The 15,739-nt window shown below is 45.8% G+C and overlaps 1 protein-coding gene across 1 annotated transcript in view; it reads left to right on the forward strand.

Annotated features, from left to right (window-relative positions):
- The first annotated feature begins 12,079 nt into the window (after positions 1-12,079).
- The window catches only part of LOC126999198 (vitellogenin-like), a 31,797-nt gene continuing 28,137 nt past the window's right edge, over positions 12,080-15,739 (forward strand). The window contains exons 1-4 of the mRNA XM_050861522.1: positions 12,080-12,180; positions 14,291-14,530; positions 14,694-14,884; positions 14,997-15,739. The exon at positions 14,997-15,739 is cut by the window's right edge and continues 355 nt beyond it. Of these exons, the coding sequence (XP_050717479.1) occupies positions 12,126-12,180; positions 14,291-14,530; positions 14,694-14,884; positions 14,997-15,739 (1,229 nt within the window). The 5' untranslated portion in view covers positions 12,080-12,125. The remainder of the gene's footprint in view (positions 12,181-14,290; positions 14,531-14,693; positions 14,885-14,996) is intronic.

A 15,739-nucleotide genomic window follows, 5' to 3' on the forward strand; every position in this document is an offset into this window, starting at 1 on the left:
AAAATACAGGAAATCATCGAGCAAATTGGTGTATGGGTGTTTCGTTAAGAACTCGGTAGAGTTCTTCAAAGACAAAGGCACTGCCCACTGTCAAAACACATTCCACTATACCTAGAAAATTTCCACGATGACTGTTGGCTCTCAAGATATAGCTGGAAGCCAGACTCTTTCTCGAGTCATCAGAGTTTTGGGAGAAGTCTTGGGCTTTCCAGGATGTGACACACACACACACACTAACATACACAAACACACAATTATATACTTTGAGAGTAAAAGTAGTATAGTTGGGGGGATACGCAGTAGCAGCGCATGGCCTCGGTGCTCATCTCCGTAACATTGGCCCTTGAGACTGTGGAGGAAGGGAGCCCCCATTACCCCGGGACACAGGGCCAGTGTGATATCTGGGTTACCACATATTACCTTCCCCAGGTACCCATTTATCGACCAGCCTGAGAGGGAGGATGAACAGCTGGGTGAGCTGCACGCCGACTGCCCGGGCCGGGATTCGACCCCGGGCTTGCGGAGTAGAAGCCAGGCACGCTAACCACTAGACCACGGAGGCGTATTACTTTGAGAGTGACACAGGCTAAATGAACTTAATTATAATGCTTTTGAAAGTCACTTAATCTGACTTTATATATATAATAAAAACTTCTTTACTAATATAATTAAAGAAAGAACTGCTGGTATACATGAACACAATCACAACTTAAATTGTAAAAAAAGGGGAGAAATTATCTGACTCTAAAAATTAACTGCAGGACAATATGGCTGAACTTATTATACACTTAATAAAATGTAAAGCATATAGCACCTGTGGTGTGTACTATTTGGAGCAATTCTTCACAGCCTGCTATTAAACATCTTTTTATAAGTTATTTCCTATAGAAAACAATTAAATAAATTGCAAATACAAAACATGTTTGAAGAAAGCAAAAGAGACCTTTAATGATGCATAAGAAATACAGAATTTCATGCCCTGCAATATTCAACAAAGTCCTGAAAAGCTCCAGCTATTGCAGTCTTTCTGGTTGAAACTATTCAAGGAAATCTACACATTTCTGCAAACTATCCAGTAATATATGCTTGGTCTTGCTTCTTCAGAATCTTTTATCTTGTGTCTCCTGCCTGGAAGTTTAAGGGTCCGACGCTGCACCACTGCTGGGACATATGGGCTGCTAGGTGTTGTAGCACCCACTACACTTACAGGTGACACTCAGTCTCCTATAAAAGGAAAGTTATTTGCTTGGTCATCACAACCAGGATCATAAGAGAGAGAGAGAGAGAGAGAAAGAGGTAAAAGTGACTGGCTAGTAGTTAAAGGTTAAGAAGCAATGAAGTAAAAAGTTTACATAGTTAATAAACTTAATCTGTGGAAATGAAGAAAACAAAGAAATACAATGACTAAGTTATAATAGTGAATTTAAAGTATCTATGTTTTAATAGGAAGTTAGTTTATCTCAAGCACTATGAAAGAGCTTTTTACTTATTGTTATTGCACTTATAGTAGAGCGACAGTGTTTTAAGCCATCATACAGCAAGCTGCTCTGTGGAAAGTATGCCGTTTTATCTACTTCCCAATATCTGAGCAGCTGACAATGTCTGAGCTCCACTCCTAATCCTAGCCACATTACTGGGCAGTGCCCTGGTGGCAGAAGTGGCAAATCTTAATGACTGATATGTTTGCTAAGCTCTGCTGCTCAGTAAATGGCCTCACCTCTATGAAAATACTGAAATGACATCACGTACTGAAGTGTGTGTGGCCCCATATCCTTTCCCCTCCATGGTGAGATAACTTGGTGCATGCAAGTATATATCCACTTAAGATTGTCGTATCTGCGAGGCGTTAGTAAATCTGGGCCCAGGGCTATATGGATGATAAATGCAGCGTCCTCAGTCTCCCCAAGCTGCTTGCCCATTTCTTAATGGGGCCGGAGTATTTATCTTCTCAGGGGCCCTGTGTTCCTGCCCATGGCTAGCAGTCAGCCAACCCTTGACCTGGGTATGTTGGGGAGGGCCTGCAACTCCTAAGTCCAGCAAATCTTAAGTGGCGGCTCTGACGTAGACAGCCCGCTAGACACTGGTGTTATCAAGGTCTAAATAATTGGGAGGTCAACTCAGGCGCAGATTAGGTGACATCAGGTGGTCAGTGGGAGGAGACTTTTCTCTCTCTCTCTCTCTCTCTCTCTCTCTCTCTCTCTCTCTGTGTGTGTGTGTGTAATAATAAAAATAAAAGGAAGAGGAATCATTAACAATATTTTGCATATGTGTAGTACTACTTTGTAGTTTCATATATCATGCATGTAGCATCTTAGACAGAGATTAATAGAACCTTTATTACATACTGGAGTTCTTGGTAGTTTTCCAATAAATCCCGTATATTTCATTGATTTATTAGTGCAGGATATAAAAGGCATAAATGTGCTTTGGAAGTATTTTATTTGCTCTTGTACTTTTCTTCAGTATGCACAAGCATTACACAAGCTATTACATAATATATACCTATATTTCTGTATCTATCTATCCATCTATCTGTATTTATTAATTTACCCACCTATATATCTGTTTATATGTAGCAAGGCCCCACCACACTTGCCCCATTCACCTGAGGGATGATCTTTAGCCAAGGTCAGCATCCACCCACCTGACTGATATCCACTCCTAGCTAATTAAGTCACACCCCAGTGCAAATGTGGACAGAGTTACTCTCTAATCGGCTCTTAAAGTGAGGTAGGAGACCTGCTCACCCGCCCACCAGACCACCCTCTCCGCCACACACACACATGCACAGGTATACACACACATACATACACACAAGTATGCACACACACAAGTATACCAACACACACACACACACACACAAACACACACACACACACACACACACAAACACACACACACACACACACACACACAAGTACTTTACCAACACACACACACACACACACACACACACACACACACAAGTACTATACCAACACACACACACACACACACACACACACACAAGTACTATACCAACACACACACACACACACACACACACACACACACACACACACACAAGTATACCGGGGCACAGAGAGAGAGAGAGAGAGAGAGAGAGAGAGAGAGAGAGAGAGAGAGAGAGAGAGAGAGAGAGAGAGAGAGAGGCCATGTCCCTTCACTTGTTGCGGTGTGAATGTGACTGGGGGGGTTGCCTGCTCGGTCAACTTTTTTATATACCATGTGCTACGTCACTTGGTCAGAGGGAGGAGCCTCGAGAGGATGCGCGGAATGGGACGAGTTTTGAGCCGACCTTCAGTTGACCTCCCTTTCTTTAGATCTTGGGTGTTATGTCTCCAACTGACCTCGCGTACCGTGCCTCTCACACCCTTCTCTCTCTCGCTCTCCCCCCGTGTCTCTCTCCTTCTCTCTCACTCTAGTATAAAAACAAATATGGTTTTTGTGATTGATTCTCTATCTGTGAGTGAATACAAAGAAATTTGTACAACACTTGGCACGGTTGCCACCGCGGCGTTGTCAGCTCAAGTCAACCCAACACACCGCAGTTGCCAGTTGCTCTGCCTGCTTTAATTATCGCATTTCTGCCATTTTTTTGGTGTGTCTGCCATCTTCCATACAATGTCAGCCATATGGCATAATTATGATAAAATATGGAGACTGTACCGGTATATGGAATGCCAGGACCGTCAAGCAAATTTTTATGTGAGTCATCCAGGTGAATGGTGAGGTTCCGCTGGGGATGGCCAGGGAGTGGGGAAGGAGTGGTCGCTAAGAACATTAAAATATTATACTTTGACCTTTATTATTATTATTATTATTATTATTATTATTATTATTATTATTATTATTATTATTATTATTATTATTATTATTATTATTATTATGCATTGTCGTACACCATACTCCACGAATAACAGTACACCCCCACTTTTATCGCGCGCGCGCACACACACACACACACATACACATACCGAGAGAGAGAGAGAGAGAGAGAGAGAGAGAGAGAGAGAGAGAGAGAGAGAGAGAGAGAGAGAGAGATTTACATAGATTTACATAGATTTACATAGAAAATCAGACCACACAGACCCCATGGTCCAGACTTGGTGGTCTGTCCTTAAACCTAAGTGATTTTACATTAATCAGAAGACTCCAAAACGTTGCATTTCTACTCTAGTTGATATTAAGTTGAAGGAAGTGACGGTCGAGCTTATTTTTGAAGGAGTCAATCGTGTTACACTGGACCACTGATGATGGGAGCTTATTCCATTCTCGCACTACAACGTTGGTGAAGAAAAATTTGGTGCAGTCTGAATTTACTTGTCTACATCTGAGTTTTACGCCATTGTTCCTCGTGCGCAAAGTGTCATCGATCATAAACAATGTTGATCTGTCTACATTCGTGAAACCATTAAGTATTTTAAAACATTCGATCAGTTTTCCTCGGAGGCGACGTTTCTCAAGAGAGAACATGTTAAGGGTAGAAAGCCTTTCTTCGTAGGATTTGTTGCGCAAGGAAGGGATAATTTTCGTTGCCCGACGCTGAACACCTTCTAATTTAGCAATATCCTTTGCATGTTGGGGAGACCAAAACTGTACCGCATATTCCAAGTGGGGTCTGACTAAACTGTTGTAGAGCGGGAGTATTACATCTTTATTCTTAAATAAAAATTTTATTTTAATGAATCCCATAATTCTGTTCGCTTTATTTGCTGCATCGATGCATTGCTGTGAGAATTTGAGGTTTGACGCGATTTTGACCCCCAAGTCCTTGACGCATTGAACGCTTTTGAGTTTAACGCCGCGCATTTCGTAATCAAACTTCTTATTCCTCGTTCCAACTTGAAGGACCTGGCACTTGTCTACGTTAAAGGGCATCTCCCATCTATCCGACCAAGCTGAAATTTTGTGCAAATCCTCTTGGAGGCTTTGCCTGTCTTCGTCAGTGAGAACCGAGTTACCAATCTTTGTGTCGTCTGCAAATTTACTAATGCGGTTATTGAATCACACATCCACGTCGTTGATGTAAATAATGAAGAGCACTGGGCCAAGAACCGAGCCCTGAGGGACGCCACTAGTGACCGGCGCCCACTCTGAGTTAAATCCGTCAATCACTACTCTTTGTTGTCTGTTGCTCAACCAATTCGCGATCCATTGGTTTACCTGACCGTCAATACCTATTTGTTTTAATTTGTAAAGTAATTTATGATGCGGGACTTTATCAAACGCTTTCTGGAAATCAAGATAGACTACGTCCAGTGATTTGGTTACGTCATAAACAGTGAAGAGGTCGTTATAAAAGGTTAATAGATTTGATAGGCAGGATCTTTTGTTTCGGAAGCCATGTTGTGAGTCCCCAATTAATGAGTGGCTTTCAAGGTAACTCACAATTTTGTCTCTAATTATGCCCTCAAGTAGTTTACCTACAACCGAAGTTAGACTAATGGGCCTGTAATTACCTGGTACTTTTTTGTCTCCTTTCTTAAAAATCGGTGTCACGTTAGCCTTTTTCCAATCTGAAGGGACAATGCCTTGTCGCAAGGACATATTGAATACGGTTGTGAGGAGGAGAGTATTTCGCTCTTTGTTTCTTTCAGCAGAGTTGGATATACTTTATCAGGTCCAGGACTTTTATTTGTTTTAAGTGATTTGAGGGCTTTAAGGACTTCATCGGGTTTTATTTCAAAGTTAGACAATGCATGCTCGGGATTTACATTAGTACTGGTGTTGGTGGTGGTGGTGGGAGGACTGTTATTATTAAACACCGAGGAAAAGTAATTATTTAATAGGTTTGCAACGTGTTGGCTGTCAGTCACTAGTGCACCGTCGCTGTTTGTTAAAGGTCCAATTCCACTTCTGATCGCCTTTCTGTTGTTTATGTAACTGAAGAAGGATTTCGGATTATTTTACAGTTGGCTGCAATATTTTCTTCATATCTACGCTTTGCCTGATGCACTAATCTTTTTACTCGTCGCCTTGCATCATTGTAAAGTCTAATGTTTTCGGGCGTGCTTTGGTCTTTCTTTAACCTGTAAGACAATTTTCTCCTTGACTGAGTGTTTAATTTCGCTATTAAACCAAGGTGGACTTTATTAGTGTTAATTCGCTTCTCGCACAAGGGGACAAATGTGTCCTGCTGAGTGAGTAAGTGATTTTTAAAGTTTAGCCAGGCGTCCTCTGCATTGCCGTCATCTGATAGTTGCATATCTATTAGTTTTCGTCGGATTTCTACGAAGTTGGCTCTTTTGAAATTGGGCACCTTAACTTAATTTTCAGTCACCGATGATTGAGCTCTAATGTCAACGCGCACTAGTTTATGATCGCAGGAACCGAGGTGTTCTCCTACCGTGACATTACTGATTAGGTTATCTTGGGTCGCTATAACAAGGTCAAGTATGTTATTTTGTCGAGTTGGTTCAGAAACCATTTGGCTTAGATAATTTTCCTCTAGAAATTCGATCATTCTATGGGACTCACCTTCTGTACCCGACAGTGTCGCCCAGTCGATATGGGGGAGGTTAAAGTCTCCTAGTATCAGTGAGTCGCTGTTATTAAGTGACTGCCTTAAGACGCTGTACATTTCAAGATCGCCATCAAGTGATTGTCCCGGAGGCCTGTAAGTGACAGATATATTTAAATTGACTTTTGCAATGTTTACTCGCACGCACAAATGTTCAACGTTACTGTTTCTTGGTGTTTTGTCAGTAGGTTGCAAGTAGCTTTTGACAAATAGGGCGACACCACCCCCTCTACGGTTTACACGATCATTGTTGAAGAATCTGTAGCCATCTATGTTGTATTCGGAACTTAAATCAATATTAGTGGTGTCGATAAATGTTTCGGTTATAGCAATTACGTCAAAGTTTTCTGTCAGAGCAAGACATCGCAGTTCATCAAATTTGTTTCTTAGGCTACGCGCATTGAAACTAAGGACTCTTAGGTTATCTTGAAGCTTGGTAATAGAGGTACTGGAGGGTTCAATGTTACGAGTCTGTTGCGGTGTATGGTGTCTATTTACACGGGCGGGATGGAAGGACGTGGCTGAGAGTCGTTTTTTGTTGTTCGGGCGTTACGTACGGCGGTGTTGTGGTGCCTTACAAATCTGGCTGCCCCGATGGGGGACAGGTGTATGCCGTCCCTTTGGAAAAGTCTACTCTGGCCGTAGAAATCGTTCCAGGCGTTAAAGAATTCGACGTCAAGCTCTCCGCAGAGAGTCTGCAGGCGGTTGTTGAGGCTGAAGGCCTTACTGTAGAAGTCGCCCTCATCCCATGTCCGTGGTAGAATTCCTGAAATCATAATATTAGGGGATTTAGACTTGTACTGCTGGATGAGCCTACGGTACTTGTCCAGCAGTTCCTCAGACCGGGTCGTGGTGACGTCGTTTGTATCTGTGTGGAGAACAAAGAGTGAGTCATTAGATGCCACAGCGGAGACCTCGTCCAGTGCAGCTGTGATGTCGTCAACACCAGCTCCAGGATAACAGTAGTTACGCCTACGACGGGGGACTCTGCCACAGAATTCAACCACCTGATGGCGAATCATAGAGTCACCGACCAAGAAGGTGCTCTGTTCCTCGTCCTCCTCCTCCAGTATGGCAAATCTGTTGTAGCAATGAGTAGGATAAATGGCTCTAGGGGCGGGTCTGGCTCCTCCTCTCACGGGGGTGAAGCATTCAGCGTCAGCTCTACTGGTTCCCTGTGACGTGCCTTCTTCGGAAGGTGGCTGGGCATCGAGTGCAGGTGAGGAGGGTGATGAGGCGTCAGTTGCAGGAGGGGCGACGATGTTGGCCTGGATAAACTCCTGCAAGGTATCAACAGTACTTGTTAGTTCGGTGATCTTCTTATCGCCAGCCGTCAGCCTTTCGTCCTGTTGAAGGAGTCTCGTTTCCATCTGCTGTGTCAACAGGCAGATCTTGCAGACGGTCGATCGTCCTGAGAAGAAATGACCAGAGAAGTTTCCTGTGCAAGTCGAACATTACTTTAGCGCCATCTTGGTAAGGAGGAGAGAGCAAGTGAGTAGTGTTTATCTATATATTTGCTTTGCTTTTTCTTTTTCGTAGGGCAGAGGGACGCGTGCGTGAATAAGCGAGAATAAGTGAGAGAGAGAGAGAGAGAGAGAGAGAGAGAGAGAGAGAGAGAGAGAGAGAGAGAGAGAGAGAGAGAGAGAGAGAGATGGGAAGGCGTAGGAGGGAGATAGGGATGGAGGGAGGAAGAGGGCGAAGGAAAGGGGGGGAGAGAGAGAGAGAGAGAGATGGGAAGGCGTAGGAGGGAGATAGGGATGGAGGGAGGAAGAGGGCGAAGGAAAGGGGGGGAGAGAGAGAGGGTGGGAACGAGATAGGGAGTGAGGAAGGAGAGACAGAGAGGGGCAAGTGGGGGGTAGTAATGAGAGAGAGAGAGAGAGAGAGGGGGGGGGCAATGGAGAGGGGAGGCGAGAGAAGAGGAGGAGCGAGGGACGAGAGGGAGGATTACTGTCTCTGGGGAATAATCTGGTCAAGTCAGGTCAGGTAAGTCTGAACACCTGCGTAGGGAGTGGCGTCGGAGTGGAATCTGGAAATATATAAAGAATGTGGCGGAAAGAGTGTAACACTGTGTTTTGTGTATATGTGTATATATGTTTTACAGGGCGCTACGGCGAGAGGGTAGATACAGGCAGAGAGAGGTAGTAAAAATAAGGGCAACACTTAATCCTGTCCAGCGAAGCACGTGGTCGCACAGCAAACAGCACACCTCTGCAGGCAGCTAACTCGGTTGACAATAAGCAGTACGCAGCACGACGCGAGATAGCACACGGCACACAGCACAGCAAGATCTACAGTACAGTTCAGTACAGCACACGAGGGTGGAATCGCAAGCGAGAGAGGTCACGGAAGTGGGAGCGCGTGCGGTTTGACCTCTCGGAGTGAGGGCAGGGCGCTGAAAGAAGAGAGAGAGAGAGAGAGAGAGAGAGAGAGAGAGAGAGAGAGAGAGAGAGAGAGAGAGAGAGAGAGAGAGACACACACACACACACACACACACACACAGAGAGAGAGAGAGAGAGAGAGAGAGAGAGAGAGAGAGAGAGAGAGAGAGAGAGAGAGAGAGAGAGAGAGAGAGAGAGAGAGAGGCACGGTGTGCGAGGTCAGTTGGAGACGTGGCAACAGGGTCTAGCGGGCTGTCTACGTCAGAGCCGCCACTTAAGATTTGCCGGACTATAGTCCCTTACGCGAAACCCAAATCAAGTAGAGGTCAAGTCGCGGCGAGAGTCTCGAACCCAATCTGGTACTGATGGGAGGCCCAACGCATCTGCGTCGGGTGAGCCTGCCGTAAGTGACCATTGCCGGGCAAAGCATTCGGGACCTTTGCATTTTGAAAGAGAAAGAGCCATTAGCTTCTTTTTTTGATGGGGGGGTTGCCGGGAGATGCAATAGCGCAGTCTGGCATTAGAACAAGGCCCGGGGTTAACTTCGGAGGGCTCTGCGTGTGGGCTCCTGGAACGTCCTGAGTCTCTCGGATGATCGATCACCAACTGCTCTGCCTATCGAGTGAGCCCCGAAGGCTGAAGGTGGATACAGTGGGACTCTGAGGCGCGGAGGCCTGGCTGTGGCGGCATGACCAATGGTGCCAGTGTTAGTTGGCAGCAATAGGCATCGACAGCAAACTGCAGCCATTTGTGGTTGATGTTATTCCGGTTGCTGAGCGTATAATGCGAGTGAGGATGTAAGGAGTATGATAGGTAGATGGAATGTGTGGAGAAATCCGCTTCTCAATTTTCGTTCACAATGTTAAGGTACGTCAGTTCTGGAGCTCCCCGGGCGCCGGGTGCAACGGTACCAGTACCCAAGACCCACCAGCCTTGCCCTTTCGTATCGCGCTTTCTGCTCCGTGGCTGGCGTTGGTGGAAAAGCAAAATCAGAAAATTCCTCGCGGGGTTCGAGTAAATCCAAACATCATAACATCATACAATAGACATTGAGGCAACTTGCTTATTGCATGCATTCACCCATCCCGCGGCCCCGCTCTTGCCCATTCCTATATATATGCTATCCGAATCTCTTATGCAAGAGTTAACCAGCATCTTCATTCCTACATTCCTTTTGCTTGAAATTTATGTAACAGGCTTCTCCTGTCTGTATTCCCTTCTGCCTACGACTTGAACTCATAGAAGATTGATCACATCCTTGTAAGCACTCACTGGAAAATCGTCCAGAACTGCATGCAGGCTCCGGAACGCTGATTTTTTTTATTTTTAACTCATGAGCATAGGCTTGATGTTGTAACACTCAAGCGTCATGTAAAGTCAATAAGAATCATGGGAAGTACGTAACTATACTGTGTTTCATCTCGAGAGATTGAAAGAATTGGCATGTGCTCATGCGTATGCAGCTAGCTAGTGACAACGTGCTAGTTCAACGTGCTTAGCCCCCTAACGACCCTGTAGAACCATGGGATACTCTCAAACGTAAAACTCTTCAAGCTGCAAACGTGAACATCGCAGAGCACAAAAGATCGTGGAGTGGTTACGCCTCCGGGAGACGCTGGAGAATATCAGAAGAGTCGCTTACTGAGACCTGGGACCAATATAATGCTCTGTCGCGTAGGACTAGAGCTCTACTGAAGAGAGACAAGGAGTGGTATTTCAGGAGCATCACTGAGGTTGTCGAGGGTCATTTGAATGCAAATGACATTCGACCTCCTCACCGAGCCCTGCAGAGGCTCCGCTCCGAGCCTCCCTTACAGGTGAGCGTCATCCGAACAACAGGCAGATGATTGCCTCGTATCAAAGATGAATAAGCACAGGGCTCGTTGTACTGAGTACTTTGAGCATCTATACGAGGCGGATGCTCCGAATGGTTAGCTTCCAGTTGCTCTCTCTCTCTCTCTCTCTCTCTCTCTCTCTCTCTCTCTGAGTATAGGATGCATAAGAATCACATGACACGCATGAACCGGATTCGGATGCCAGCTCTGGAAAACAGTTACATTAGTTATATTCTTCCTTTGGTGCAACCTTTACAACGAGGTATAATCTATCTGGAGACAGGAGGTCTCCGTCTACAGGCTTGGACGCCGGTGCGATGGATATACGATGATGGGGAGCCAGTGATAAACATAACAAAAAATTAACATATTGAGGGATTTTGTTCCGAACTAAGCGGGTAAAGTCATTACGGGAAAGCATATGTACTCTTCCCTTGCCGGTCTTTCTGTTCCTAATTGCGCCACTCCTTCGTTGCCTCGGTGAACTTTCTGGGGAATAGCGGAAAGTTCTCCCACCCGGAAGTTGGAAGGGTTGCGGGGTAGTGATATTCCTGATGAGAAACCTCGGAACCCACTGAGGCTGGAAAGAGAGGCAAGTATGTATTTTTTTTACGTCTTCGCCTGTGGCGCCAGTAGGCATGCGTAGTAGGGCCTGATAGTCGGCCCCAGAACGTAGTGGCATAGGCAAGTATATATAGTGACGCCATCTTGCATTGGCTCATGCTGCCCCCCGGAGCTCATCTTTGATCCTATAATCTAGAGTCCGGGTTGATAGGTGGTCTTCTGGACGCTTGTATTAATTAATGCCCAATATTTAAAATTTTCCTTTTATTGCACCCATTCACGACGCACTGGTGCGTGGTGCCTGCCGTAGTGCAGGGACGATAATCATTAGCTGTGTTCCATTTCCAAAGGCGGCACTAAATGAAGGCCAGTCGACGAACGGGCTTTATGCACATCCCATACAAAGCTATTTCATGTTATCAGGTGTATAATGACGGCACTAAGTCGTACAATTTATAGACTTTGAGTTCAGAAATTATAAGTTGTAATCACCTTCCTCAAGTGACCATTCGATATCACTCGACAGGCTAAGTAGTAATGCGATCTTTGGTTTGAATGGCAACTCAAAGGTTTCAACATTGTTTTGTTCTGACTGTTGTTTGTACACCCATTTCAAGTTTAAATACAAAAGAACATTGAAAGCTTATGCCACAGTAACCAGACTACGAAAATAAAATGTTATGATTCATAGTTATCAGCCGGCAGATAAAGAAAGCAGCTTGGTAAGGTCTGGCTGGTTCAAGAGGGTGATTGTCGCAGGATGGGCTGAGGTATATACAGGGTCGGACCAGGGGCCACGGCACCAGTGGTGAGCGCGGTGCCATCATGACCAACCGCACAGCCCTCATACTGCTGGCCCTGGCAGCGGCTGCTGCTGCAGGTACATACACACGCTACGGCACGACCCGAGGCCGCCGCAAACTCTTTATGCAGACAACGTTTTAGACATGCATCACAAAAACTTTTGCTTGCCTGTCCCTTGTCGCGCTAGCAGTCTTAATACGAGGACCGTTTCCGAGGCCTCTCCCTTCCTCACCAAAAATATAAAAATATCCCGGATTACCTTTTGGCTTTGTAATATGTTTTGAAGATACATTTGAAGGTATTCATATGTAAGTTTCAAGTCATTGGAAGACATATTGTATTTTTTATGAAGATTTTTAAGAAATAGTTTCGACAAATATCTTTCGATTTTGTTTAAAAAAAATATACAGGATACACCTTACATGGTTCTAAGAGATTCACTGTTGCGAAATGTTGATTTAAGTCATAATGATTTTCTTTCTTTTTTTTTTTTACTTCTGTCCGGATAATATAAATTAAATACATTTCCATTTTTTTTATAAATCTGCAGCAGTGAAAAGATAGCATTTTTTTATCCTCTTTCAAATGATATATAAGTCATTGCAATAGCTTGCATAGTTACGGAGTCATTCTATGAAAAAAGTAGCATTTTATTAGTTTTAAGAAAACGGCTCTCAATTTTTTTCTCTTGCTCTCGCCTTTTTCTTATACCACCCGCAGCTATTTGAAAGTAACTGTCAGACTGCATTCTTACAGAATTCTAGGACATTCACATTTATTTCTGAATACATGTGGCACCTAGTCCCCACTTTTTCAAGTTATTAGCCGCTCTGAGGCGAGGATATCAGGACGTACCAGCTCCCTCGTTGTCGCTAGATCTTTGTATTTAGAAGTTGCCTGGCTCACAGTATTGACTCACAGACACTTTTATCTTTTAACATCACCGCCTGTAGCGCCGGTAGGCTTTCTTCAGGGGCCAGGGGGTCGGCCCAAGCCCGTCATGGCGCAGGCATTTTTTTTTATAGTGGCGCCAGTTGTGCTTGGCTCATGCTGCCTTCCGGAACTTATTCTTGATTCAATTGGATGGTTTCTTCTAGAGTCCGGGTTGATAGGTGGTCTTCTGGACAGCATGTGGGTAGTCTTAGGCCACTTGGTGGTGACTGAAAATCCCAGGCGGTAGGGTGGGGATTCGAACCGACGTTGTCCGTGGCGCGGTGAATGAGGGGCCCGCACGCTAACCACTTAGCCACCCCCTCTTTCGTTGTTCTGGTGTCCATGACCGCTCACTCTCTTCCTCCTGTATATCCATAACAGTTTCGTCAGCAGGTGTGACTTCTTTCCGAAGTTGTGCTCTATAATGGTCACTCTGTCACCAAATCTCACTCTAAACTCTAAAGAAACCACCATACTTGTTATTATTGCATTTGTTCCACGTCTTAGCATGCAGGGACTCATTGGCGTTCTGTGTTCTTCCTTGCAGACATCTGATGAGATGATGATCTGTTCTCAAGCTCCTGTACACAGTCTTGATAAGGTCTAACTTTTTCTTGTGGAATTCTTGCCAGGTAAAGGTTCTTTGATTTGTGATCTTCTGAGGTCTTGTTTTCTGCTTTTGTTCTGTTGTAAAAGCACCAGGACTCAGGACCAGCAGGGCAGGGTTTATGTGAAGGATGCTTATCTGTTGCAGTTAAGTTTTTTTTCTGCAAAAAATCCTGTGTATTTCTGCAAGCAAGCACGTCCCACTCCTGTCACCAAACTCAAGGACACCTGTATGACGTCCGACTCGATGAAGGTATTTTTGCTAGCATGAGGGATGTGGCGCAAGATGGTGTGGTAGCCAAAACAGACAAGGTCGATGGTAGTGTCCCAGTGGTCACGGATTGGAAAGTCTTTTGGGACACCTCGCAAATGACAACAGTTCCTGTAACTGTGTGTGCGTAACTCGGCTATTTAGATGATTTATAACAAAATACTTGGTCATTTTTATGTTAGGCTATGTATGAACATGTAGAAAAAAAATGAAAAAAGCTATTTTTTTTTTAAATCCATTGGGTACTGGGTAGGTCTCGGAAACGGTCCCAGACCAAACTAACACTTCGTGCTTGTGCAGAGAAAGGCACGCATATTGTGATGGCGGGGACTAGGTTTCCTGCTTTTCCTTTCCTAACCCACATTCCAATCCACAGCGCCGTACGGAGATGCCGTTCCCCGTTGCTCCACGGAGTGCCCCGTTGCCGCGGCCAAGTTCTCCTTCGTTCCGGGCAAGACCTATTCCTACACCTACACTGGAAAGTCGAAAGTTCAGCTGAAAGGTGTGGAAGGAGGCCTCGTGGAGACACGCTGGGAGAAAACTGTGCTGATGACGTGGCTCAGCCCATGCGACGTGGCACTCTCCTTCAAAGACACAAAGGTGGACGGCGAGGCCGGTAAGTTTTGTACCTATCGCCTCGTATTGTGTGGCTCGAGGCATCAAGCATTTCTCCTTCAATGACACTAAATCTTGTCCCAATGTAACAACAGATTATCGCCTCGCTGTGTAAGGGTGGAAGCAGCATGCATTTATCAACGAGTTCCACGTTCCCTCCAAAGGTCCGACTGGCGCAAGCATGCTGGAGAAGTACCCACTAGTGGTGGCGTTGACCGATGGCCGAGTGCAGCGGGTGTGCAGTCATCCCGACGACGACACCTGGGCAATCAACATGAAAAAGGGCGTCGCCTCGGCCCTACAGATCAGTCTGCCGTCCCTCTCCACCAGCAACTCAGGACTCAACCTAACGGAGGTAACTTAGGATTAAGCTTAACCCACGTGTTAAGTTCATGACTTTGTACTGCATTCACACTAAGGTGAGGGCTTCCCTCCAAGACGCTGACGCTTATTGGTCGTGCCAACAGACGGACGTGGTGGGAACGTGCCCTACCCGCTACGAGGTCGAGACAGATGGCTCCAGGGTAGTAGTGAAGAAGGAGAAGAACCACCGTCTGTGCCAGGAGCGTTACGCTACCCCCGACGAGACGCACCTGCCGTGGCTGAAGGGACCGCTGCCCATGCAGGAGTCGTGGTCAGTATGTACACAAGAGGTCAACAGCGGCATCATCTCCTCAGTGAAGTGTGAAGACAAGAAGGTGGTGAGGCCAGCTTACGGAACGTACAAGTTCGTCGAGGCAGAGCAGGAGTCAACACTACGACTCACCTCCAGCGACGTCCCCACTCCAGACATCGTTTCCCGCATCTCTCAGGTTCACCTGGTACCCAAACGTCTCCTCTATGACTACGAGACCCCCGAGAAGGAGCCGTCTCTTATGCCGCAGCTGATGGAAACAGTGAGGAATCTGTGTGACATCACCAGAGACGAGATTCAGGCCGATGCTGCCGTCGAGCTGGACAAGGCCGTCCACCTCATGCGGCGCATTCCCCTCCAAGACATCACGGAAATCTATGCACAGATCCGCAACAAACAGATATGCCCAACGCACAAGCTGGAGAGCCTTTTCTTCGACGCGATCGCCTTCGTCCACGAGCCTGAGTCAGTCATAATTATGGCAAGGGAGCTGGCTGAGGGACGGGCCACCGGTGCTCGAGCTGCCCTCTACTCGGTCGCATTCTACCTCGTGCTTCGCCCTAACTTGGAAGCAAT

Source organism: Eriocheir sinensis, chromosome 16 (genome assembly GCF_024679095.1).
Source record: "Eriocheir sinensis breed Jianghai 21 chromosome 16, ASM2467909v1, whole genome shotgun sequence".
In the NCBI taxonomy this organism is placed as follows: Eukaryota; Metazoa; Arthropoda; class Malacostraca; order Decapoda; family Varunidae; genus Eriocheir; species Eriocheir sinensis.